General features: G+C 45.2%; 1 protein-coding gene across 1 annotated transcript in view; it reads right to left on the bottom strand.

Moving 5' to 3' along the window:
* LOC132830871 (src kinase-associated phosphoprotein 1-like) overlaps nt 1-27999 on the bottom strand; it is a 369860-nt gene that overhangs the window by 135673 nt on the left and 206188 nt on the right. Inside the window, exon 5 of the mRNA XM_060848771.1 lies at nt 6237-6323. Within this exon, the coding sequence (XP_060704754.1) occupies nt 6237-6323 (87 nt within the window). The remainder of the gene's footprint in view (nt 1-6236; nt 6324-27999) is intronic.

Below are 27999 nucleotides of genomic sequence, written 5' to 3'. Positions count from 1 at the left end.
AATCAACACTATTATCCCCTTGAGACTGATTACTAAAGTTAGTGACCTCAGACTAAGCCTCCTGACCCACAGGCCACATCAGTGAAGACTGGGGACAATATTTCATCCTCACTAACACTCAACACTGGAGCCCCCCAGGGGTGCATACTCAGCCCCCTACTGTACTCACTGTGCCGCCAAATACCAGACTAACGCCTTTTACAAGTTCGCTGATGACACCACCATATTCTCAGAAGGTGATGAAACAGACTACAGACAGGAGGTGGAAGCCCTGGAAAAATGGTGCACTGAGAACAACCAAGCTCTGAATGCCAGCAAAACCAAGGACTTTCAGTGGGATGTTACTCATACCCCCCATCACATTAACAGCAGAGAGGGGGAATGAGTAGAGAGTGTCAAGCCCCTGGGAGTGGTCATCCACAACAAGCTTGCTTGGACTCTTCATGTGGATGTACTGGTTACAAAGGCCCAACCACATCTCTTCTTCCTCAGGCAGCTGATGAAATTTGCCATGATGGTGAATACCCTTACCAACTTTTATAGGTGTGCCATCGAGAGCATTCTGTCTGGATGTATCACTACCTGGTATGGCAACTGTATCATTCAAGATCACAGACGGTTACAGAGAGTGTAAACTCGGCCTGGACAATCACAAAGGCCAACCTCCCATCTATAGAATTCATCTACTGGACCCGCTGTCAAGGAAAGGCTGCCAGCATTCTCAAAGATCCACCCCACCCTGGCAATGTTTTTCTACAACCCCTACCATCGGGGAGAAGGTACAGAAGCCTGAGCACACGCACCAGCCGGTTTCAAAACTGCTTCTACCCTAGTGTTGTTACAATACTGAATGGACTCACAAACGCTTAGCGCTCGCCTGTACCTGTGTTTTTGTTTTGCTGCTGTTTACCTATTATTTACTTATCTATGCTACTTAACTCTGTGATCTGCATGATTGCACTCAAGACAAAGTACACGTGACAATAAATTCAATTCAATTCAATAGTAGAATGATTAAAAATGGGTGGGAGGGGGTGGTACAGAAGGTGGATTGGAGTACTGAGGAGATCTGGGGAGGTAGCGAGGATTGGAGGCAGTTCCAGAGACAGAGTCAGGCAAAGCCATGGAGGGACTGATTCAGAAGTCACACGACACCAGGTTATCATCCAATTGTTTATTTGGAATCACAAGCTTTCAGAGCACTGCTCTTTTGCCTGATGAAGAAAGAGTGCCGTTCCTAAAGCTTGTGATTTAAAATAAACAACTGGACTGCAATGTGGTGCCATGTGACTTCTGACCTTGTCCACCCCCAGTCCAATACCTGCATCTCCACATCATGGAGGGACTGAACATGGGCCAGAAGATTTTCTCTGCGACTGCTGTGGTACTGGGTCAGATCGCCAGCACGGAGCCTCCCAACTGAATTGGGTTCACGTGAGGAAACAGGCACCACAGCTTTGGAGGAGCTCTTGTTCCGCTGGGTGGAGGTGTAACGCTGGCTGGGAGAGAATGTGAATAGATAAGTCTCCAGGCTCACAGGCAGCAGTGAGGAGCTCAAAAGGACATTTGCTCAACAGTTTGGAGACATGTACCGTCACAGTCAGAATGAAGAATACACACTCAGATGAGGAAATCTCTCTTTGATTCTGATTTAAGCTTTTTTTGTGATGCTCCTCTGCTGGCAATCTGGAATCAGTCCCTCCTGGAGGGAAATGGCTGGGAGGGGAATTAATTCAGTAAAATATATTTAGATGGGGATATCTCATCTGCCCCTTGGGTTGAAGTGAATGGTTCCAGGGCATTACTTCACAAATTTAAAGCTTCCCTCTGCCCCACCCTTGCTAACATTTATTCTTCAGCTGACATCATGAAAAAGGATTTTAGTCAGAGGGGGTAATGGTTCAATTTTGTTTCGAATCGAAAAAGCTCAGTGTTCATGAGAAAAAAGGAAGCCACAAAATTCACAGTTTAAACAAAATAACCTTACCACTCAAAAACCTAATGCTAGAAGCTAAACCCCATCTTAAATGGGCACAAAGGTATTAAATTATAATAATAATTTAGTCATTATTAAACTGAATTGAACTCAATTTTCCACCGAAACCAATTTGAATGCCCCTCCAATAGCATGAAGCAGAAATGGGAACATTAACCACTTGATTTGAGCACAATTTTAAAGATTGCTATAATTTCCCTGGGCTTTCCACTGGTTTCAGTGCTCACTCACCAATAAAGGATTGAGGGAATTTGGAAAAGGAAAGATACAGGTTGGCTCAGGTTTCCAGCTATTTCCAGATCCTGAGAATTTTGATCGGAATTAGCTTTAAGGAAGGCTGCTGCCCTGCTGTGTGAGGCGGAGACTGGCAGTGCTCCCCTGGGTAATGAAGACAACATTCAATCACCGTCTTCCTGTGTAATGGACTGTGTAGATCACAAAGAAACAATATAAGACACTACGGAAAAACGAGGCCTCTGTGGAAATACTGGCAGATGAGACTGTCTTTCAAAGTGACAGTGAAACCTTCTGAAATCCTGACTGCAAAAGAGAAAACCTTTTGCAGCAAATACCAGATCGCACTAATTAACTGAGAGTGCTGTTCTCAGCCTTACATCGTAGACATTGATTACTGATCTCTATTATCTCCAAGATCATCCAGATAAATCAAACCCATTGATGTGGCTGGTTGATGCTTACATTTTGAATGTGAGACGGCTGCAGTAAAGTCACATTTTCATCATTCTGGAGGTTTGTTTTTGTCAGATGGGGAGCTCCCAGTTTTGGAAGACAGTGACGTCTGCAGATGCTGGAGATCAGAGTTGAGAGTGTGTTAATGGAAAAGCACAGCAGGTCAGACAGCATCTGAGGAGCAGGAAAATCGATTTGCCTGCTCCTAGGTTGCTGCCTGACCTGCTGTGCTTTTCCAGCAACACACTCTCAGCTCCCTGGGTTAACCGCCACACCTTTCCCCACAGAGAGTTTGTAATTTGTGTCTTTGCAGGATCTCCAAAGACTCTGCCACCCCCACCCACCAACCAACCACATCCTCCTGCCATTGGCTGTCTAATAGATCCATCCTGTCGTACCTCACCTCCACATGCCTCAAGGTCATCCAATTGGACCGTGTCTGACTGTTGGTCAAGTCAGCTTAACTTCTCTATGGCCAATACTTTTGGAAGTCACAAAAAACTGTTTGAAAGTAAATTACCAAAAAAACACCCTATTTTTCATTGATTTGTTGATGCTTTTCCTCCTGAAGATCTGGTGCAAGCAGTTTTCAGGAAATCAGCCTTCATTCTTGGAGATTCCAAGGTAATCTTAGAGGGTTGGTGACCATAATACCAACGGACAAAAAAATGCTGCACTTTGTAATAATAATTCTGCTCCACTTCCTTGATCACTTAACAGTCTAATTATGACCATGAATCCATTGTCAATTGTCAGAAAAAAAGCCATCTGGTTCACTAATGCCATCCTTGCCCGGTCTGCCCTACATGTGACTCCAGACCCACAACAACATGGCTGACTCTTAACTGCCCTCTGGGCAATTAAGGACAGGCACTAAACACTGGCCTAGCCGGGACACCCCCCACTGAATGCATGAGTGAACATTTAAAATAAAAATCACCTTATCTACTTGTCCAGGAATCGGAATCCCCAGCTGGATATTTAGGAGGGCCCCTCGTTTTCATTTCCCTGACAAGGATAAATTTCCTCTTTCTATTAAGCCCCATCTTAATTTGTAGAGATCTCAATCAGATCACTTCTCAGTTTTCCATTTCTTATATATAAACGGAGTTCCAGTCTCTCCCAGCAGGCATAAGCTCTTGGTCTTGGGAGCAGCCTTGTAAACTCATTCCAGCTTGATATTCTTACTATAAAAGACCGGAATTTTAAGTGAGGTACCACATGGATGCCTAATTATAATTGAAGTGTGATAAATTTTGTTTTCCCCAGATTAGTCTCCATTGTGGCTGTAGCTACCTACCTCTCAGGGTTAAGTGAGTTGGGAAAAGTTGGTGACAGCACAGATTATATATGAAGTAACGCACCTAATTCTGGTTACAACACTCTGAAAGAGTACACAAATGCAGTGATGATAATCAACAGGAAAGGAACAAGAATGATTGCAAGTGCACAGGGGATGAGTTATGAGGAAAGATTAGAGAAGATTAAATTCTGTGCTGAGAAAGAAGGAAGTTAAAAAGAATCTTTCCAAGGTATACAAAAGAATAAATGATATACAGATAAGATGAATACAGAATATTATTTCCACATAAGTCAGGTCAGAGGGACAAGACAATATATATTTAAATGAGTGAAGAGTAAATTTAAATCCAGCCCATCGCCCCATAGCTCATTGACTGACATTACCTGCAGGTCCCTGAATACATTAAATGCTCATCTTCCTGTTTCATGCCTTCGCCCGTCCCCATCTGTATCTCCTCCTCCGCACTAACATGAGCAGCCCACCTCCAGGCTCCAAACTTGGGATCGCTGTGTAACTCCAACCCTATTGGCTGCACAATTAGCTATCATTGCTTCAAACTCTGGATTCCATATTTGGAATCTAACCAATTCCTTTCACTTCCTTTAAATCCATCCCTGTCCTCACACCACCATCCCCTCCTCCCCCCACCCCCTCCTCCTTATCACTGAGAAAGGTTTTAGCTTTTCTGAACACTGCCTCCTTTGGTTTGAACACCTCCACCTTAAAACCATTTGGGACACAAGAACAGGATTCAGCCATTCCTAGACTCGAGAATCATCGAGCACAGACTCCACCCAGCAGCCCAGCCAGTCCGCTCTGTTGGCCAAAGAGGTCATGGCTGATCTGATCATCCTCAACTTCACTTCCCAGCCTTTTTCCCCATAACTCTTGATCCCCTCACTGATTAAACAGCAGTCTATCACAACCTTGAAAGTACTGAATGATCCAGCCTCTCCAGCCCTTGGCGGTAAAGATTCACTCCCTCCAAGAGAAGAAATCCTTCCTCAGCTCTGTCTTACATGTGCAACCACTCCCCCCCCCCACTCCTTATCCTGAGAGTATGCCCTCTGGTCCTAGACCCTCCCACAATGGAAAACAACTGTTCTGTATTTACCCTGGAAAGTCCTCAAAGAATCTTGTACCTTTCAATAAAGTTGCCTCCCATTCTTCTGTATTCTAATGAGAACGAACCAAACTACTCAACCCCTCTTCATAAGACAGTCCCTCCAGACCCAGGTTCAGTCTAGAGAACCTTGCCTGGACTGTCTTCAATTTGTGGACATCTTTCTTTAGATCAGATGCCCAAAACTGTCCACAGTGTTCTAATTGCGATTTGACTTGTGCTTTGTATATTTTGGCAAGACCTCCTTTTTTTATATTCAATTCTCTTTGAAATGAAAGCCAACATCCCATTTGCCTTCCCTACTACGCGCTGAATGCTAGCTTCTGTGATTCATGCACAAGGACTCCCCTGCATACTGTGGCTTTCTGCAGTCTTTCTCCATTTAAATAATCTTCAGCTCCTCAACTCTTCCTGCTAACCTCCCAATTTCCCACGACATATGGCATCTGCCAAGTTTTTGCCTTCCTCATTATGCTTCCATTAAGTGCCTTGGGACAGTTTTCAGGTGCTAAACAAATGCTAACCCTCATTGCAAAGTTAAAAATCATACAACGCCAGGTTATAGTCCAACAGGTTTAATTGGAAGCACCAGCTTTCAGAACGCTGCTCCTTCATCATCAGGTCATTGTACAGACTGCAGGAAAGCCTATTTCCCTCAGAGTCCGCAGCACATGCCTATAAACGGAGAGGAGTCTGCTGCAGGCTGGCTAAATGCCAGGTTACATCAACAGGCTCAACCTCATTAATATTAATATTCTGATGTAGCAAGGATTAGATGTAATGGCCAGAATTACACTCTCTCATTCTCTGCCGTACACTGTACTCAGAACAGCTCATTAGCTGCTGAACTGTGGGGATCTTGGCACTGAGAGAACTGACTGTCTAAACTCATTGCTCTTCAGACATTGCACAGGCATCCCGAGAATGAAACATTCCCCCCGTTGCTTTCCGCTGAATATAAACAGGTCCTAGGGGTAAAGCTGTAAAAACCAACTCCTTCTTCATTTGACTATTCAGTACATTCACCAGGAAGGGGAAAAAAAAATGTTGCATTTCCAAAATTCCAGAAAAGGTCATGAGGAGAAAATGCTAAAGAGAAAGATTTTTTAAAAAATATACTGTACCTCTTCGTTTTTTCTCCAAATAACCCTGCTTCATAATACTTGGCAGGTCCTGGGCTGCAACTGTTGCGATATCTCCACATTGCACTACTGTATAAGAGAACAGAGGCAGAAAAATCAATAGTTTGCTCCCGTTTCACAATGTTGTAGATTAACAGTCTTAGCAGAGCTAACACTCTTAACCTAAATGTTGCCTTTGGAAGTCAGAGTCAAATTTTAACCCCCAGAAATCAGTAATTGTTTTGAATGCAAAAACAGAAGATGCTGGAAAAGCTCAGCGAGTCTGTGCAGAGAAATCAGAGTTAACATTTCGGGTCGGATGGTCCTTTCTCAGGACCTGCTGAGCTTTTCCATCAATATGGGTGGCACGGTGGTATAGTGGTTAGCATTGCAGCCTCAGAGCGCCAGAGACCTGGGTTCAATTCCCATCTCGGACAACTGTGTGTGGAGTTTGCACATTCTCCCCGTGTCTGTGTGGGTTTCCTCCGGGTGCTCTGGTTTCCTCCCACAGTCCAAAACTGTGCAGGTTAGGTGAATTGGCCATGCTAAATTGCCCGTAGTGTTAGGTGAAGGAGTAAATGTAGGTGAATGGGTCTGGGTGGGTTGCTCTTCGGAGGGTCTGTTTCCACACTGTAAGTAATCTAATCGAAACTTCTGCTTTTGTTTCTGATTTACAGCATCCAAACTCTTTCAGTTTTTATTTGTTTGGGTGGGTCAGATGGGAGGTTCAATCAACCAATTGAATGACTTTTGGGTTTGAAGGAGACGGGATGGGGAATTGGGAATTGGGGCCATATCGAGGCGAGAGTTACTGGGCAGGGGAGGGGAATAGGGCTTACAAATTTACGAATGTTAATGAAGTTCTGGAGGCCCTGTGCTGCAGTGTGTTGCCTCCCTGCCTCTCAGCCAGAAGGTCCAGGTTCAAGGGCCAGTCCAGGACTTGGTGGCTGATGAAGGGGTGTGCGTGGTCAAGAGAGAAACAACAGAAGAAACTCCTGGCTGGCTTTTCTCAACAAACCCCTCTGCCAATGCATTAGTAATTCCTCATCAATAAGAGGGATACTTCCTGCATTGGATGGAGACAGACAAAAATGAAGAACGAGGTTCTAAGAATGGAGGACAAGGGAGAAGGGGGAAAAGGTGGGACAGGGAGAGGGAGGTACTGAAGGCCGGGTTTGACGGTGACACATTCAATGCTAACAGCTATTTAACCCAACTTTTTCAGGAAGTAAAGGAGATTTGGAGATGTTTAAATCACTGTAATCAGGTCAGAGTCGGTCTACAAGAGAGGACCCATAAGGGGTGCAAACAGGGGAAGACGAGAAGACTTCTTTAATTCAGTTATGGGATTTGGGGGAGGCTGGATGGGGCAACATTTATTGCCCATACCTCACTGTCCCATAAGAGCTGCTTTCTTGAACTGCTTAAATGTATTTACTCACAATGCTGTTAAAGAGGGAGTTCCAGCATTTTGACCCAGTGACAGTGAAGGAACAGCAATATATTTCCAAGTCAGGATGGTGAGTGGCTTGGAGGGGAACTTGCGGTGTTCCCATGTATCTGCTGTCCTTGCTCTTCCGATGGAAGTGGTCATGGGTTTGGAAGGTGCTGTCTGAGGAGCCTTGGTGAATTTATGTGAAGGAATAGGAAGGGTCAAATGATCATCTTCGCCTCCTCCTCCTGCCCCCTCCCCCAACAAGGCAAACATAAGAAACTAGGCAGGAGATTAGAAAGTAGGTGCTCAAGGGTAGAAATATCTGAACTACTGCTGGTGCAGCAGATACAAGGGAACACCATCCTGTGCAAGCTCTCCCTCCAAGGCACTCTCCATCTTGGTGCAACGTGCTAGTGTAAGCAGGAATAGGGAGATAGAGCAGGTGACTGCGTGGCTGAGGGGCTGATGCAAGGGGCAAAGATTCACATTTTTGGATCAATGGAATCTCTTTGGGTGTAAAAATGGCCTGTATAATAGGGACAAGTTCTATCTGCATTGGATGGGGACCAATATTATTGCAGGGTGATTTGCTAGAACTACTCAGGAGGCTTTAAACTAGTAAAGGGGATGGGGGGGGAGAGACAGCAAAGTGATAATGAGAAAAGGGAAAGGCTGAGGCTGGTACAGGAGATAAAGGGGACAAAGTAAATAATCAGGGCAGACAAGAGCTTGGCAGAGAACCAGGTAGGTCTGATAAATTAAACTTCATTTACTTCAATGCAAGAGGTCTGACAGGTAAGGCAGATAAACTCAGGACATGGTTGGGAACATAGGACTGGAACATCATAGCAATTAGAGACATGGCTCAGGAATGGACAGGATCGACAGTTTAATGTTCCAGTGTATAGATGCTATAGGAAAGGATAGAAAGGAGGGTGAGAGAGGAGGGAGATTAGGGTTAACATTACAGCTGTACTTAGGGGGGGATACACTTGGGAGATCGTCCAGTGAACTTATATGGGTTGAACTTAAAAAGGAAGGGATGATCACCTTATTGGGATTATATTAACCCCTCAACACTAATAGCCAGCAGGAAATTCAGAAGTAAAATGTTGTAAGGAGATCACAGATATCTGTGAGAAAAATAGGGTTGTAATGGTAGGGGATTTTCACTTTCCAAACATTGACTGGGACTGTCATTGTTCAGGGCTTGGATGGGGAGGAATTTGTTAAGTGTGTACAAGAAAATGTTCTTATTGAATATGTGGACCTGCCGACTACAGAAGGAGCAATATTTGACCTTCTGTTGGAAAATACGCCAGGGCAGGTGACTGAGGTGTTAGTGGGGGAGCACTTCAGGGCAAGCGACAATAATTCTATTAGTTTTAAAATAGTGATGGAAAAGGAAAGAACTGATTAAAAAGAGTTAAATGTATAAATTGGAATAAGGCCAATTTTTAGGGTATTAGACAGGAACTTGCAAAAGTTGATTGGGAGAGGCTGTTCACAGGTAAAGGGATAGTTGGAAAGTAGGAGGCCTTTAAAAATGAGATAAAAAGAGAGGTCAGAGACAGTACGCTCTGTCAGTGTGAAGGAAAGGCAGAGAGGTGTAGGGAATGCTGGATGACTAGAGAAATGGAGGCTCTGGTCAAGAAAAAAGGAGGCAAGTGTCAGGTTTCAACAGCAGGGATCGAGTAAAACCCTAGATGATGATGAGGGCAGTAGGAGTATACTTAAGAGGGCAAAAAGGGGGACATGATATAGCTATGGCAAATTGAATTCTCCTTAATTCAAAACAGATTCTTTAAATACATGAAGGGTAAAAGAGCAACTAGGGAGAGAATAAGGGCCCTAAAAGGTCAGCAAGGCAGCCTATGTGTGGAATCGCAGGAGATGGGGGAGATACTAAGTGAGTATTTCACATTAGTATTTCCCTTGGAGAAGGACATGGATGCTAGAGAACTTTGGGAAATACATAACAATATACATATTATAGAATGATTTGGAGATGCCGGTGTTGGACTGGGGTGTACAAAGTTAAAAATCACACAACACCAGGTTATAGTCCAACAGGTTTATTTGGAAGCACTAGCTTTCAGAGCGACCCTCCTTCATCAGGTGATCACCTGATGAAGGAGCGTCGCTCTGAAAGCTAGCGTGCTTCCAAATAAACCTGTTGGACTATAACCTGGTGTTGAGAGATTTTTAACTTCATATTATAGAAGAGGGAGGTGCTGAGGTCTGAAAATGCAGAAAGATAGATAAATCCCCAGGACCTGATTGGGTGTTTCCAAAAACTCTGTGGGAAACTTGGGAGGTGATTTCTGGGCCCCTTGCTGAGATATTTGTATCATCAATAGCCACAGCTGAGGTCCCAGAAGACTGGAGGTTGGCTAATAAGGTGCCAACTATTTAAGAAAGATGGTAAGGAAAAGTCAAGGAAAGATAGACCTGATATCGATGATGGACAGTTTGTTGGCAGGATTCTGAGGAACAGTGTTTACATGCATTTGGAAAGGCAAGGACTGATTATGGATAGTAAGTATGGCTTTATGCATGGGAAATCATGTCTCACTATTTTGACTGAGTTTTTTTTTGAAGAGGTGACAATGAAGATTGAGGAGGGCAGAGCGTCAGACGTTGCCTGTACGGACTTCGGTGAGACGTTCAAAAAAATTCCAATGGTTAGCCAGATTAGTAAGGTTTAATCATATAAGATCTGGGAGAGCTAGCCAACTGGATGGAAATTAGTGAGAAGGCAGGAGGCGATGGTGGTGAGGTGGGATGTTTTTCAGACTGGAGGCCTGAGACCAGCAGTGTGCCACAAGGATCAGTGCTGGGTCCACTGTTTTCTTCGTCATTAATATAAATGATTTGGATGCAAACATAGGAGATACGGTTAGTAAGTTTGCAGATGACACCAAAATTGAAGGTGTAGTGGACAGCGAAGAAGGTTACCTCAGATTACAACAGGATCTTGATCAGATGGGCCAATAGGCTGAGAAGTGGCAGATGGAGTTTAATTTAGATAAATGTAAGGTGTTGCATTTTATTAAGGCAAATTAGGGTAGGACTTCTCCAGTAAATGCTAGGGCCTTCAGGAATGTGTCAGAGCCCTAGGGGAGCAGGTGCATGGTTCTTTGAAAGTGGAGTCACAGATAGACAAGGTATTGAAGAAGGCACTTGTCTTCATTGGTCAAAGGATTGAATTTAGGAGTTGGGAGGTCATGTTGCAGCTGTACAAGACACTGGTGAGGCCACTTTTGGAATAGTGAGTACAATCCTGGTCACCCTTTGAGAGGAGGGATGATGCTAAAACTGAGAGGGTACAGTAAAGATTAACAAGGGTGATGCCGGGACTGAGGGTTTGAGCTATAGGGAGTGGATGAATAGGCTGGGTCTGTTTTCACTGGTGTGTCAGAAATGAGGAGTGATCTTATAGAGGTTTATAAAATTATGAGGGGCATGGATAGGATAAACAGACAAAGTCTTTTCCCCAGGGTAGAGGGGTCCAAAACTAGAGGGCCAAGGTTTAAGGTGAGAGGAGAAAGATTTAAAAGGAATCCAAGGGTCAACTTTTTCACGCAGAGGGTGGTACGTGTATGGAATGAGCTGCCAGAGGAAATGGTGGAGGCTGGTACAATTGCATTTAAAAAGCATCTGGATGGGTTTTGAGGGATAGGGCAGTGTTTTGCAGCACGTGCTGACAAATGGGACTTGGTGAGATTGGGGTACCTGCTTGGTGTGGATGAGTTGGACTGATGAGTCTGTTTCTGTGCTGTATGATTATGATTTCAGAGTAGCACCATCACAGCTAACAAACACGTCTTGCTCACACTTTGGTCAAAGGTGAATGGGCGATAGGACAAAAAGACCAATAAATACATATTTAGAAAAACAGCATTGAAAATTAATGACTTCTAACTGGTATTGAACACTGACATATGCAGAAACCAATGACCTTTTAATATCCCATAATATGTTCAGAGACTCCCTGGGTGTCTACACAGTCTCAGCCATTGTTTGGTTTTAATTCTGCAAGATCTAAGCTATGACGGGAACTCTCCCACTATTTCTCCTGTCAAAGTCCACCTGCAGAGATGCAATAGAAAGGTTCCTCAAACAGAGCCCGCATAGGATTCTCCACCACAGTCACTACCTTCACTGTCCCTCCCAACACAAGACACTGACTAGCTATCAATCAATCAACAGTTTGCAACGTTACATCAAACATCTTTATATCAGCCAATCAGGGGCTTTTTCAAAATGGTAGGAGATGGTTCATTGGCTCCCAGATTGTACACAGAGCTGGGGGTGGGCACTGTGGTGGTTGGTCTGCTGTCTGCTCTCCATTTATTGGGGGTGCCTAGAATGGGATTCAACACAGACTTTCCTGTCGAAGATCAGTGCCGAGGGAGTGCCGCACTGTCGGAGGGTCAGCACCGAGGAAGGGCCTCACTGTCGGAGGGTCAATGCTGATGGAGTGGGCACTGTCGGAGAGTCAGTGCTGAAGGAGTGCCGCACTGTTGGAGGGCCAGTGCTGAGGGACTGTTGAAACTGAGGGAGTGGGCACTGTCAGAGGGTCAGTGCCAAGGGAATGGGCACTGTCGGAGGGTCAGTGGAGACTCAGAAGTCTTGAAGAAGGGTTATCCTCGAAACGTTGACTTCTCCACCTCCTGGTAAAAAATGAGGTCTGCAGATGCTGGAGATCACAGCTGCAAACGTGTTGCTGGTCAAAGCACAGCAGGCCAGGCAGCATCTCAGGAATAGAGAATTCGACGTTTCGAGCATAAGCCCTTCTCCACCTCCTGGCTTACTGTGTTCTTCCAGCCTCTAATTGTCTACCAATATTTTGAAGTACAGCAGGGATATCATCCCCAGTGCCCTGATCCCTCAAGAAACATCAGAGGGAGGAAACAGATGGTCAGTCTTTATCACATTACGGTTTGTGGATATTTGCTCTGTGTCAATTGGCTGCCACATTTCCTACATTATGTCAATGACAACATGACTACAACTGTTCCTCATTTGTTTGAAATATTTGTCAAAGGTGCTATGGAAATTCAGTCCTTGGGGTATTTTGATGTCATAGAAGAGACAGAAGCCAAGGCCTAGAAACCTCAAAGTGAAGATTCATAATAATTTCAAAATCATACATTTACTTTTCAAAAGATTGATGAATTATAATGAAATGTTCCTCTAAGTTCTGAAATTCTAGAAATTTGATCTCACTTCATGTTCATGGGATGCTCCTGAATATTTTCCAGTAACAGGGCAATCCCCCTCACAATCAACCAAATAATTAAAAATGTATTTCTTCAATTTATTCAGAGATGTGTATATTGCTGACTGGGCTAACATTTATTACCTGTCCCTAGTTGCCCCTTGAGAAGGTGGGGGTGAGCTGCCTTCTTGAAATACTGCAGTCCATCTGCAGTGGGTCAACCCACAGTGTCCTTAGGGAGGGAATTCCAGGATTGTGACCCAACAACACTGAAGAATCCTGGAATTTCCCTCCCTCGGGGCATTGTGGATCTACCTACAGCACATGGACTCCAGTGGTTCAAGAAGGCAGCTAACCCCCATCTTCTCAAGGGGCAACTAGGGACGGGGGCAATAAATGCAGGCCCCAGCCAGCAAAACTAAGTGCTAGGAGTGAATTTTAAAAATCTAACAAGAGAATCTAACCACTCCCCTATGAGGTTTAATAATATTACCGTTATTTAATCCCCCACTATCAACTTTCTGAGGTTTACCATTGACCAGAAACTGGAATGGATCAGCCATATAAATACCGGGAGTATGAAAGTGGGTCAGTGACTGGGAATACTTCAGTGTATCGCTCAGCTCATACCTCTTCAAAGCCTGTAACAGACCAAGAGACACAAATAGAAAGGGGGACAGAACACCAGCGCTTCACCAGAGGCTCACTGATGATGTTACTGAGGATGGTGTCAAAACATCTGAGAACAAACCTACCAGCTCAGCGAGCAAACTTACAACCTGGCTCCGTATTTGTTCTGTATGACTGTATACATCAGGAATGTTGAATAAATCCTGGCCTTGCCAGCAACTCTCACATCCAATGAAACCATCAGGAGAAGGTAACCCTGGTGTGTGCTACAGAGGGCAGACTTAACCTGTCTGTCAGTCCCTGAATGTGTACCTAGTGTTCTCAGCCTGCAAGAGAAAGAGATGGGTAGGCCAAAGCAGCCAGTGGACCTGGAGTTACGTAGTTGGTGTCCACATGTGCAGACCTGCCAAATAGGAGGCATGTTGTTTCCAAGATGCACCCTGCAGTCAAATAGCTCCTCGGATTCCCATGGTCAGGGATGAGCAGCACAGCGCCTGGGTGGGTATACACAGCAATGAAACGCTGTCAGTGAAAAAGAGCTGGGCATGGGCCACAAAGCAGTTTCCAGGTCATGACAGTTTCATTTCTCTATCCTCTCACGTGTTCAGAGATAAGGAAAGGCAGCAAACAGCAAGGAAACACGTGCGGAACCACACATCCGAATTCCTCTGCAATTCTCCTGATGCAGGAGCAGAGGGGTTTATTTTTGCTGCAACTTCCTAAACCTGTGTCTATTCACCAGGTGACATACTGAGTCAAAAGGGAGCAGGGTGAAGTGGTACTGATGAAGGGCTTATGCCCGAAACGTCGAATTTCCTATTCCTTGGATGCTGCCTGACCTGCTGTGCTTTAACCAGCAACACATTTTCAACTGAAGTGGTACTGAGCTGAGAGAACTGTTGCTGAGCGTTCCAGACCAGACCCGTGATATCTCAGCCCTCACTCTCTCCAGATAAACATGGGCTTTTTCATACTCTCTCAGATGTTGCATCCAGCACGCACACACACACAACATCCCGCCCAGGGCCCTGTGAGGAAACAGTTCCACCCCCCGCCTTCCTGATGTGCTTCACATCAATATGCAAATAGTTAAAAAGGATTGAATTACCCGGGGAGCTGCATTGTTCACTGCGCATTGCTTCATCAGTTAATCTCATTGCACGCTCACTCGCTGAGTTACAGAAACTAGGTGCTGCTGAGATTCCCTGGGATCCTCATCCAACAGCCACTGCATAAATCATTCAGCACAGTCTGCTAATTCAATGAAATAAGCCACGGAATTGAAAGCTTCATCTGCACCATTAAAAGATCAATTAAGGTCCTGCAAACCCTGCAGACACTAACAGCATTTCCAACACCCCCCCACCCCCCCGCGCATTTAATTTATCTGATTGGCCCTTTCCTTATGTGCAGGTTAATGACGCGAGCAAAGCGATGCATTTAAGCCCACATGTACACCCAGTTAGTTATTCCTTTAATATTACTGTTTTTATTATTTTTTATTTTTATTTGAAATCTCTTCCTCCCTCACTAAACAGCTGGCTGTCTAATCTAGGCGGAGATGAACTACTACACAGCAGCAATCACAGTGCTTCATGCAAAATACACCCCGCATAGCCACAATGAACATCTAAACCGGGCAGCTGCACTCAAACCAACTATTTATTGCCAGCTTCCAAGTAGATTTTACTTAATTCCCTCCCTGTCTTTGCTATTCCCACCCTGGAATGCGCTGATCTCAACGGGAAGCTTAGAGTCCCTGCAGTTAGTTGCTCATGCCCACTACCTTCGAGGAGAAAGTGAGGTCGGCAGATGCTGGAGATCAGAGCTGAAAATGTGTTGCTGGAAAAGAACAGCAGGTCAGGCAGCATCATCCAAGGAACAGGAGATTTGACGTTTCGGGCATAAGCCCTTCTTCAGGAATCATTCCTGAAGAGGGGCTTATGCCCAAAACGTCGAATCTCCTGTTCCTTGGAGGCTGCCTGACCTGCTGCATTTTTCCAGTAACACATTTTCAGCCCATGCCCACTACCACTTGGTACTGCCCGCTCTGCTGTGGCTCAACAGACAACACACCCCAAGTCAGAAGGTTTGGGTCCCACTCAGTATGACCCACTGCGAGAATTCCCCAAGCTTCCTCCTGACAGCACCCTCCAAACCCACATCCATGAGGTTGGCATAATGGCTCAGTGGTTAGCCCTACTGCCTCACAGCACCAGGGACCTGGATTTGATTCCTCCCTCGGGATCGAGTCCTGCCTCGGACAACTGTCTGTGTGGAGTTTGCACATTCTCTCCGTGTCTGCGTGGGTTCCCTCCGGGTGCTCCAATTTCCTCCCACAGTCCAAAGATGTGCAGGTCAGATGGATTGCCCAAAATGTTCAAGGACGTGCAGGCTGGTGGGTCAGCTGTGGGACATGTAGGGGTAGGGTAAGTGGGTGGGTCAGGGTGGGATGCTCTTCGGTAGGTCGGTGTGGACTTGATGGGCCAAATGGCCTGCTCCCACACTACAGGGATTCTATGATCTAGAAGGACAAGGACAGCAGATACAAGGGAACACCACCACCCCCCACACGCCTGTGATTTCCCCTCCAAACCACTCACTATCCTAACTTGGGCAATATATTACCTTTTCTTCAGTGTCACTGGGTCAAAATCCTGGAATTCCCTCCCTGAGGGCATTGTGCATCTACCTCCAAATCCCCTACCCCACCTGGCATTACTCAGGAAAGTGTAGTTCACCACATCACTGAGTGATGGACAGTAAATACTGGCCTCACCAGCAACACCATATCTCAAGAGCAAATCAGCAGGAAACAGAATTTCCAAAATCCCAGCCAACACTCACAGCAGTGCTTAGGTAATGATTTACATGTCTGGGCATGGGGGTGAGGTAAAACATGTTCCCCTCTAATGAACATAAACGCTACCACAACACATCTTCAAAGGGAAGGAAGAGAGCTCTCTACCAGGCCCTTGCTAGTACCTCTCCTTCGGCTATACAGAGCACCAAGTTTCCTATCCCAGCTTGCTGTGTGGAACTGTGGCTGCCATCATTATGCTCAAGCAACCATATTTCCAAAGTTACTTTGGAAATGCTGAGGCTGTGAAAGCCAGTGAATAAATGCATGTCCCCCCAGTCTACAAAATCACAGTCAGCATCACCTGCCCCAATCCTGGCCACTTAGTTTGTACGTTTCCAAGGTGAAGGCCGGATGCCATTTGGGAGCAGAAATACTGATGGATTTCTGCCGTTCTTAAACCACGCCCCAAGAAGATACTGAGACTGAGGCTCTCTTCAGGTTTAGCCAAGATCATCTAACTCAACACAAACCCCAGGGATAGAACACGGGATCTTTCTGTCTCTGTGACTCACTGCAATCTCATGTATGATATACACCAATGTCTATTAATGATAGATCAGTGTGTTCACTGACTCAGAAACACTTATAACTTTTTTCTTTCTTTCCACTTTTTTCTTAAGATTCTAAACCTAGGTATTTATACCTAAGATAGCGCCTTGTGTGGCAACATTATACACTTTTCACTGTACTCCTGTACATGAGTACATGCAACAATAGAATCAAAATCAAATCAATAGACTCCAAACAACACAAATGTGGATGATTTCTTGACAGAAAAAGAGAGAAGAGAGAGAGAGAGAGAGAGAAATAATTTCCTTATAATTTAATGTTACCATAATGTCCTGATAATTGTATGTACTATTTAGATCCAAATTTACTGGAGAATTCACTGGTGTAATAAAAAAAGATGAGAAGTGTTCCTGCATTTCATGATGGGTGCCACACACTCCCGGGTCAGGTGAAGACCAGGCAGCACAGAGTAAAACCTCCAGCAATTCTACTCTATTAATGCACAGCACATCGAACCTCAGCATAGGGCCCTTTGCTGCACCATTGGAACAGGTGCCATCTCAGCAGCTTTGGAGGCTGTGTAAAGGAGATTAAATCTCCATGGCAGGCACCCGAGGCACTGGACTGAAACTATCAAAAACAATTCACTTGGGATCCTTATCAGCAACACACAGAAGACACTCAATTAGTTCGTGTTGTATTTGAAGGTTATTGCTCAGGCTTATGTGTACAGACTGACTAAAAAATGCTGAGCAAGCAGAATTATATTTCCATCAAAAGCATAATGCAAGAGAAAATACAGAGAATAGACCTCCTTGACATATCACCAGGGCCAGATGGATTTCTGCTCTTGAAAGGCAGGGGGTTATAACAGATACTCAGTATCATTTTCCAATTCTCAATCAATCCAGGTCAAGTACCAGAGTTCTGGAAGTCTGTGATCGTGTATCATTGTTTTTAAAAATGCACAAGAGATTGGCCAAATACTTATAAGTTGGTCAGCCTGACTTTGGTGGTAGGGAAGTTATTGGAATCAGTTCTGAAAGTCAGGATAAACTGACACAGAAAGGCACAGGTTAATCAGATATAGTCAGCATGGTTTTGGAAAGGCAGGGCCATTGTCTTACTAAGAGATGTTTTTGAGGAACTAAAAAGAATGATTGGTGAGGGTACTGTAGTGGACGTGGACATGGGCTTTAGGAAGGAATGTGACAAGTTCCCATGTGGCAGATTATTTGGAAAAATTAAAGCACACGGGATACAGGGGATTAACCCCAAAACTGGCTTAGCAACAGGAGAAAGAGTAAGTGTCAATGGATAGATTCTTGATGGTTCCCAGTGTGTTCCATGGGGCTCAGTACTGAGTCCTTTGCTGTGCAAGATTTGGACGTAAATATGAGAAAAACGATTGGGAAATGTACAGATGACACTAAAATTGGCTGGAGTGATAGCGGATAGTGAAGAGATAGCTGCCAACTGCAAGATGCTAGCAATAGAACAGATAGAAAATGTCAGACAGAATTCAATCCAGAAATATGAGATGTTATGCATTTGGAGAGATAAATAAAGCAAGGGAATTCACAATAAATGAGAGGGTATTGAGAGGAGTAGCAGAAATAAAATGTCCAAAAGGTCCCTGAAGGTGACAGGCCAGTTCGATAAGGTGTAAAGAATTTGGGATGCTTTCCTTCATAAGACCAAGTAGGGGATACCTTACAGAAATGTAACACTGAAACTGGTTAGGCCTCAGCTGGAGGTTTGGGTACAGTTCTAGTCACATTACACGAAGGACATCAACACCGAGAGAGAGTATAGAGGATATTGAGACTGACATAAATGTTGTCAGGTCTTGTAAATGATTCTTTCCTCATTCCTGAAGAAGGGCTTATGCCCGAAATGTCGAATCTCCTGTTCCTTGGATGCTGCCTGACCTGCTGCGCTTTTCCAGCAACACATGTTCAGCTCTGATCTCCAGCATCTGCAGACCTCACTTTCTCCTTGTAAGTGACAATTATGAGAAGAGATGGGATAGGTGCAGATTGTTTTCCTCAAAATCTAGGAAGCTAAAGGAGGTGACTCAAAATAATGAGGGTGTGTGGATAGAACAGACAGGAAAGACTTGCTTTTCCTGACAGAGAGATTAATTACCAAAGGGCTTAGACTGAAGTTGATTGGTAGAAGGATTCAATAAGGCATGAGGAAAACTTCTTTCACACAGAGGGAAGCGGGTTTCCGGAATATTTCCTGCCCAGTTTGGTGGGTGAGGTGAAAACGTTCACGCATTTAACAAGAACCTGTCCATTCCTGGTGTTCTGTAACATGAAAGGCCACGGGACAAGGTGCTGGAAGGTAGGATTAGAATGGAAGACTTTTACTTTTGACTGGCACAGACACAATGTGCCGAATGGCCTCTTTCTGTGCTGTACTTCTTCAATGGCTTTAACATTCTTAAAAAAACATTGTGATCACAGAAAAGCACCCCAACCTATCAGGATCTTTCCACTGGAGAACTGGAGCAAGGAAGCGTCTTTGCTTGCCATATACTGGAAAACTCTGGGTAACCACTTGCATTGTTTAGCCCCAATTAATATTTTATAACAGTATACAACATCCCAGACAATTTCATTGACCAAACATCTGGTCATCAGTTCAGACATCACCATTCTTGGCTGTCATCAAATATAGTCTAATTTATAGCCCTGGGAAGTGTGCAGGCAGACCCTGGGTTGCAAACAGGTTCTGTTCTTGAGTCCAGTCACAAGTAAATTTGTAAACATGTTGGAACAGAGTACAAGGTAATATAAAACAGCCCTTTGTAACTATGAGCATTCGTAAATAGGACGTCTGTTAATTGGGGACCCCCTGCATTGGGATACTTTACCACCTTCAAGGTAGTGGTGGTGTATTTTACATTCAAGGCAGTCTACATTGTAACGGAGTCACTGTTGTAACATCGTTTCTGAGCTCCCTTCAGTGATTATGAATTCTTTCAATGTTCTCCATTCCCATCCAGCTCTCAATAACAAAATAAAAGCAAACACAATATTCACACCGGGAGTTCAAACTCAATCTGTTGGCCTGACTGTAAAATCCAGCTTGGATAATCATTCCTGGAATCTCACAGCCAAGAGAATCGTCGTGTTAAAATCATGTGCTCCAATCCAACAACAGTTTTTCAAAAACCTGCCAAAATATCAAGTGACTGAACTTGAAGCTCAAAATAAAACTGCTGGAAAAATTCAAGGAACAATAAACAAAACCACTACAACACAACATGTCCAGAGCTGGGAGGGATAATCCTCCTAATGAGGTGGATATTTATTTGATTTGTAGTCCGGTAGTTTTAAAAATGCAGTTTTAATTTGGAGTGAGAAATTTCAGTTAGGAAGATAGATGAGAGAAGCTGAGACTGTTTTTGTTGGAATGGAAAAGGCTGAGGGGCGACCAGATTGAAGTGTTGAAAATCACGAGGGATCTGGTCCAAGTAAATGCGGAGAATAATGGTCCCACTTGTGGAAGCCTGGAGAATGAGACAGTGCAAACTGAAGGTCAATTGGCAAGAGAAGCGAAACTGATAGGAGAGAAAACATTATGGCGCAGCAAATGGTTCAGGTTTGGAATGTACTGGCTGGCAGTACGATGGAGACAGGTTCAAGTGAAGTCTTTTAAAGAGAGTTAGACTGTTTTCTGAAATGGGTTATGGGGAGAAGGGCACTAAGTGAAAATGGAGAGCCAGTGCAGAGGGAATGGGCTACAGTAATTCTGTGGTTCTATTACGAAAGTTTTCAGTGGGCGAGAGGTCATTACTCAGTCATTGAGCAAAAAGAAATGAAAAATGTCAGTAAAATCCCACTTTCCATCAGTCAATGGGGTTTTGCCACATTGGTCCTGCTGCTGGGTTTTCCTCCAGCACTTACAGTGGTCCCCATCTCAATCTTTGACCACATGAGCGCAACTGACCTGGTAATGTACTGGGGAATGTTGTCGAAAAACAGACCTTGGAGTACAGGTTAGTAGTTCGTTGAAAGTGGAGTTGCAGGTAGACAGGATAGTGAAGGTGGTGTTTAGTATACGCCTTTATTGGTCAGTGCGTTACATATAGGAGTTGCCAGGTAATGTTGCAGCTGTACAGGACATTGGTTAGGCACATTTAGAAAACTGCATTCAATTCTGGTCTCTTGAAAGGGTGCAGAAAACATTGAGGAGGATGTTACCAGGGTTGGAAGGTTTGAGCTTAGGCAGAGGTTAAACAGGCTGGGGCTTTTTTCCCTGGAGCATTAGAGGCTGAAGGTGACCTTACAGAGGTTTATAAAATCCTGACGGGCTTGGATAGGATGAATAATTCATGGTCTTTTTCCCAGGGTAGGGGAGTCTAGGCTTAAGGTGAGAGGGGAAAGATATAAAAGGGGCAACTTTTTCACGCAGAGAATGGTGCGTGTATGGAATGAACTGCCAGAGGAAGTGGTACAGGCTGGTACCACTAAAAGGCATCTGGATGTGTGTATGAATAGGAAGGGATTAGAGGGATATGGGCCAAGTACTGGCAAATGGGAGGATTGGATTAGTTTAGGATATCTGGTTGGCATGGACAATTTGGACCGAAGGGTCTGTTTCCATTTTCTATGATATCTCTGTGACTCTATGTTCAATCCACGTAGCCCTCTGCCTTCCTCTGGGGTCATAGAATCATAGAGTCATAGAGATGTACAGCACGGAAACCGACCCTTCCCCAACCCAATCTAGTCCCATCTGCCAGCACCCAGCCCATATCCCTCCAAACCCTTCCTATTCACATACCCATCTAAATGCCTGTTAAATGTTGCAATTATACTAGCCTCCACCACTTCCACTGGCAGCTCATTCCATACATGTACCAACCTCTGTGTGATAAAGTTGCCCCTTAGGTCTCCTTTATATCTTTCCCCTCTCACCCTAAACTTATGCCCTCTAGTTCTGGACTCCCCCACCCCAGGGAAAAGACTTTGTCTATTTACCCTATCCATGCCCCTCATGATTTTATAAACCTCTCTAAGGTCATCCCTCAGCCTTTGACGCTCCAGGGAAAACAGTCCCAGCCTATTCAACCTCTCCCTGTAGCTCAAATCCTTCAACCCTGGCAACATCTTTGTAGGTCTTTTCTGAACTGTTTCAAGTTTCACAACATCTTTCCAATAGGAAGGAGACCAAAATTGCACACAATATTCCAAAAGTGGCCTAACCAATGTCCTGTACAGCCGCAACATGACCTCCCAACTCCTGTACTCAATTCTCTGACCAATAAAGGAAAGCATACCAAACACCTCCTTAACTATCCTATCTACCTGTGACTCTACTTTCAATGAGCTATAAACCTGTACTCCAAGGTTTTTTTGTTCAGCAACACTCCACAGGACCTTACCAGCTAAGTTTTGCTCTCCCAAAATGCCTCACCTCACATTTATCTAGATTAAACTCCATCTGCCACTTCTCAGCCCATTGGCCCATCTGATCAAGATCCTGTTGTAATCTGAGGTAACCTTCTTCACTGCCCACTGCACCTCCAATTGTGGTGTCATCAGCAAACTTCCATGGAAAGTTAAATAAACTTTTGAATCACTGATACATTGTTGACTATCCGTTAAATTGCCCTTTCTTTCTTTGTGAGAACAAAGAGGCCAGAGTGTTTGAACAAAATTCCATACACTGGATCAAACAGAGGTGTTGAAAGTTTATAAAGGGAAGAGCAGAACTAGAGGTCGTTGATATAAAGTCATCCTCAACAACAACAGGAAATGGAGAAGTCTTCACCCAGAGAGCGGTGAGAATGTGGAACTCACTCCGATGTTGGAAGTTGTTGAGGAAAATATCAGGAAGTATCTCAGGGAAATGAGTGTTCCAAAGAGAGAATTAGATGAGAGAAAATAGGAGGAGGAGATCTCAACTGGAACATAAGCAGTGGCAAGAACTGTGTGGACCGAATGGCCTGGTCCTGGGCTTTGTATCCTCGGGATATAATCTTTGCCCAGAATTTCTCACAGCAGTTTCCTTCAGATCAATTGCCAGTGACTCGAGATCAGTACCTTGTGGGTTGATAACTCCGTGTCTACGTCTGGATGGGTCACTTGTGTGACAAAGAGCAGTTACAGTTTTATGAATACCCACAGCCCAGCAATTCCAGCAGAAAGAGATATGTGTGAAATTGCCCTGAAATTGCTTTAGGGACAGGATTTCCCAGTCACAGGGGCCTGACATGGTTCAACAGCCAGACTTTGGCACTGCCTCTGCTGCCAAAATGGGCATTTTGATTGCTGACTCCATGACAACACAGTATACCTTCAAACCATGGACAATCCTTCCATGCAGCTCCTGCGAGAGCAATTGAAAGTATTTTATATTCCTCATCTCCATTTTCCATTTAAAAAAATGTATATATTCATTTCTTTTCAAATCATTTGCAAACTATCATAGAGCACCGAAAAATACCAATGAAAATGGAGTCACGGTCCATTTAACCAACTGAGTCATTCTCTGCTGAGGCAGAGAGCAGTGGGGTTAGGAATGTGCTCAGGAGAAATGAACGTACTGACTGCAGATTCCTGTTTCCCAGAGCAGTCACAAAGTGTGCTCTCACTGAGGGTTAGAATCTCCGTGCCCTGATCAGAGTCTGGGGTACACACTGCCACTTCACTGGTTATATTTTCCTTGCCTCAGGCCTTCTGTTTTGAAATGTAAATAAAATGTACCATTCCTGACATCAGCCTGCACTCGCTTGAAAGCTTGAATATATTCATTGAATTGAAGAGGTTCTGTGTTTTCTTCTTGACAAGTGGAAATGGAGATTAAATGTTTCTACGGATGGTGAACAATCTCTGTGTTAGCAAATACAGCAGGTTTCCCCTCTCTGCATTCATTGCTATTGAACTTCTGATAGAAAGGCACCACATTCGAAATGTTAACTCTGCTTTCTCTCCACAGATGCTGCCAGTTTCTCCAGCAATTGCTGTTTTTGTTTTAAAAGCCACCTTTCTTTCTATAGATGATTATTTTGACACAGAAATCCTACCAAAGGAAGGGAATGTCAAATGAAAATACTATGAATGCTGGAAATCTGTCATAAACAGAGACTGAAGAAACTCAGCAGGTCTGGCAGCATCTATAGAGACAGAAACAGCTAACGCTTTGAGTCTGAAATGAATCTTCTGCCGAACTGGGGAGAAGGGGAGATCTCAGTTATGTCTTGTGCATGAGGGGAATTAATCATTTCTCTTAATAAAATGCATTTAAGCTTCCCTTCATTATCAACCGGCTGCTCAATGTTCTCAAGGGGCTTCTCATCAAAACCCAGGGATTAATTTAAAGATAAATATTAAATTGCTCAAAATATTTCTTTCATAATCTCTCAGATTATCAGTTTGATTGGCTCTCACCTCTGGAGTAAAAAGTGAGGTCTGCAGATGCTGGAGATCAGAGCTGAAAATGTGTTGCTGGTTAAAGCACAGCAGGTTAGGTAGCATCCAAGGAACAGGAAATTCGATGTTTCGGGCCAGAGCCCTTCATCAGGAATCATTCCTGATGAAGGGCTCTGGCCCGAAACGTCGAATTTCCTGTTCCTTGGATGCTACCTAACCTGCTGTGCTTTAACCAGCAACACATTTTCAACTCTCACCTCTGGATTCCACTCCAGGGCTTCAGTGCTTAACCTGGCCCAGTACAGGGCTAAAAGGTGAGGTCTGCAGATGCTGGAGATCACAGTTGAAAATGTGTTGCTGGTTAAAGCACAGCAGGTTAGGCAGCATCCAAGGAATAGGAAATTCGACGTTTCGGGCATAAGCCCTTCATCAGGAATGAGGAGAGGGTGCCAGGTAGGCTAAGATAAAAGGTAGGGAGGAGGGACTTGGGGGAGGGGCGATGGGGATGTGATAGGTGGAAGGAGGTCAAGGTGAGGGTGATAGGCCGGAGTGGGGTGGGGGCGGAGAGGTTAGGAAGAAGATTGCAGGTTAGGAGGGCAGTGCTGAGTTGAGGGAACCGACTGAGACAAGGTGGGGGGCGGGGAAATGAGGAAACTGGAGAAATCTGAGTTCATCCCTTGTGGTTGGAGGGTTCCCAGGCGGAAGATGAGGCGTTCTTCCTCCAACCGCCGTGTTGTTATGTTTTGCCAGTGGAGGAGTCCAAGGACCTGCACGTCCTCGGTGGAGTGGGAGGGAGAATTAAAGTGTTGAGCCACGGGGTGGTTGGATTGGTTGGTCCGGGCCAACCAACCCAACCACCCTGTGGCTCAACACTTTAACTCTCCCTCCCACTCCACCGAGGACATGCAGGTCCTTGGACTCCTCCACTGGCAAAACATAACAACACGACGGTTGGAGGAAGAACGCCTCATCTTCCGCCTGGGAACCCTCCAACCACAAGGGATGAACTCAGATTTCTCCAGTTTCCTCATTTCCCCTCCCCCCACCTTGTCTCAGTCGGTTCCCTCAACTCAGCACCGCCCTCCTAACCTGCAATCTTCTTCCTAACCTCTCCGCCCCCACCCCACTCCGGCCTATCACCCTCACCTTGACTTCCTTCCACCTATCACATCCCCATCGCCCCTCCCCCAAGTCCCTCCTCCCTACCTTTTATCTTAGCCTACCTGGCACCCTCTCCTCATTCCTGATGAAGGGCTTATGCCCGAAACGTCGAATTTCCTATTCCTTGGATGCTGCCTAACCTGCTGTGCTTTAACCACCAGTACAGGGCTCTCAGGAACACAACCATTCAAGGCAGGGACTCAACTGAGGGAATGCTTTTTTTTAGGATCCCATATCAAAATTGTTTCTTCTTTTTGAATTCAATTCATGATTGAACACTCCCAGGACAGGGACAGCACAGGGTTCAATACAGAGTAAAGCTCCCTCTACACTGTCCCCCGATCAAGCACTCCCAGGACAGGGACAGCACAGGGTTCGATACAGACTAAAGCTCCCTCTACACTGTCCCCCCATCAAACACTCCCAGGACAGGGACAGCACAAGGTTAGATACCTCGAGGGATATATATGACCACAGGTAGCATTACACAAACCATATCGGATTCTGTTATTCAAAGGTCATTGGAAGTTTCCTCTGAGTTTCCTCAGTTCAGCCACTGGGAAAAGCTGAGGACATTCCACTGATGTGGAGAGGGAGAAGTCCTGAGACAATTCCCCGAAGGGGTGAGAAACACCCCAACCAAACCAACCATGATCTGTTTAACCCCACCCCTGCTTCAACAGCAAAAAAAAATCATTGCAGGACACAAACTCCATCCTGCTACCTCCCAGGGACTTCTTTAATCCCACCCAAACACCACCCCATCTGCTTACAGATATCCAAGCTCAGAGACAAACACTCCCCAGGGAATAAACCCCCTTCAGCAGAGAGTTCCCGAGTAAGTGAGTGCAGGGTCTATAGTTCAACAAGAGTAGGATGACCAACTGTCCCAATGGGCACAGTTTCTGCTAACAGGGTTCCTGACTGTCCACCCTGGGCTTGAGCAACTCCACTGTTAATGATAAAGGAGCAAACAGCAAAGTAAGGACAGACCTGAAACCAAAAGAGAAAATACTGGAAAATCTCAGCAGGTATCTGTAAGGGAAGAAAAGGGCTGACGTTTCGAGTCTAACTGACCCTTTGTCAAAGCTAAAAAAAAGACGAGAAATAGGGAGGTATTTATACGAGACTGAGAGAAGGTGAGTCATGGCTCCAGAAGCAAAGGTGGTGTCACTGTCATGATCACCTCTTTATTGCGACGTCAGCTCTTTCTCTCCTTACAGATGCTGCCAGACCTGCTGAGATTTTCCAGCATTTTCTCTTTTGGTTTCAAATTCCAGCATCCGCAGTAATTTTCTTTTATTAAGGACAAACCTGTCGTGGGGAGGAGAGGGGAACAGTCACCGCTGTGTCAATAGTCTACATTAGAGACACGTCCCCTTCCCAATCTCCAGTGCTGTGTTGCAGCAACTCCAGAGCCATCTCCAGGGCCAAGGGCAAATCCCACTGTGTTGGCTCCTCTCTCATCCCCCCAGGGGTAAATCCCACTGTGTGCCCCCCCACACTGGGGTAAATCCCACCATGTGGGTCTCTCTTCCCCCCCACCCCGCCCCCCAGGGTCAATCCTACTCTCCATCCCCACCCTGTGGCCCACCAGCTGTTTCTCCGACCGCTGAATAAAGATGGATCTCTGAGTGTTCTGGTGGATAGTTCCCGCTCACTTTCGCCAACCCCTACCCACCCAGACCCTGGGAGCCTGCCCCGATCTGTCCCACCCCAGGGACGATTCTGCCTTCACCATCGTGTACACCCTGGCCCTGCCCCACTGATTTCGAGGGGGGTAGTGTCCATCCCTCAAAGCCGCTGGGCTTTCTCAGTGCAGGCTGTTTGATTCAGTGCAGACAGAGTTAACCCATCGCCGTGTTCACCCAAATGGGAAGCTTTTACCTTTCTGTAAATGGAACATTATTTCACCATTAAAGAGAATCCATCTAAATTGGCAGCAAAGTGCTCAACAATAAAATGCTGAATATAAAAAAAAACATAGGCCAGAAACAAGGAGCCATCTGCTCCAGCAGATTGCCAACTCCGTGCCAACTCTCACTAAATGTTGCAGAAAAAAATGTGGTTGAATATAATGGCCTTTGGCAGAGCAGTGCAGGGGGGAGGGGGAGGGTGCCAGGGCTCAGCTGGGAACCATACAGCAAGGTGCCTCACATAGTGATGCTGAGCAGGTGGGGAGCAGGTACCAGGACACTGTGATACTGAGGGAGTGCTGCCCTGCCACAGACTCCCCTTCACACGAACTGTTCAATAACCACGCTGACTCAGTGCAGCAGGATATTCAAACTGAACGTCTCCGAATGTGCCCCGGTTAATGTCACTCCCTCTACAAACAAGTCAGCTGATCTCAGAAGAGTTACTGGATCTCCAATTGGAAACTAAACCTTTACATGAATATCAACAAGAGCCGAGCAACCCCCCCATTCCAAGAAGATTGCTCACAGTTTCACCCCTCTCTTTTAGCCACTTGACACCTGGTTCCAGAGATCCCCCAAGGATGTGATGCCAACACTGGGGCAAAGAGACCACTTGGAAGGGCAGTTTCTCCAGCT

This window comes from Hemiscyllium ocellatum, chromosome 32 (assembly GCF_020745735.1).
Source record: "Hemiscyllium ocellatum isolate sHemOce1 chromosome 32, sHemOce1.pat.X.cur, whole genome shotgun sequence".
Lineage (NCBI taxonomy): Eukaryota > Metazoa > Chordata > Chondrichthyes > Orectolobiformes > Hemiscylliidae > Hemiscyllium > Hemiscyllium ocellatum.
The sequence above is the reverse complement of the archived record's forward strand: the minus strand, read 5'-3'. Positions and strand labels throughout refer to the sequence as shown.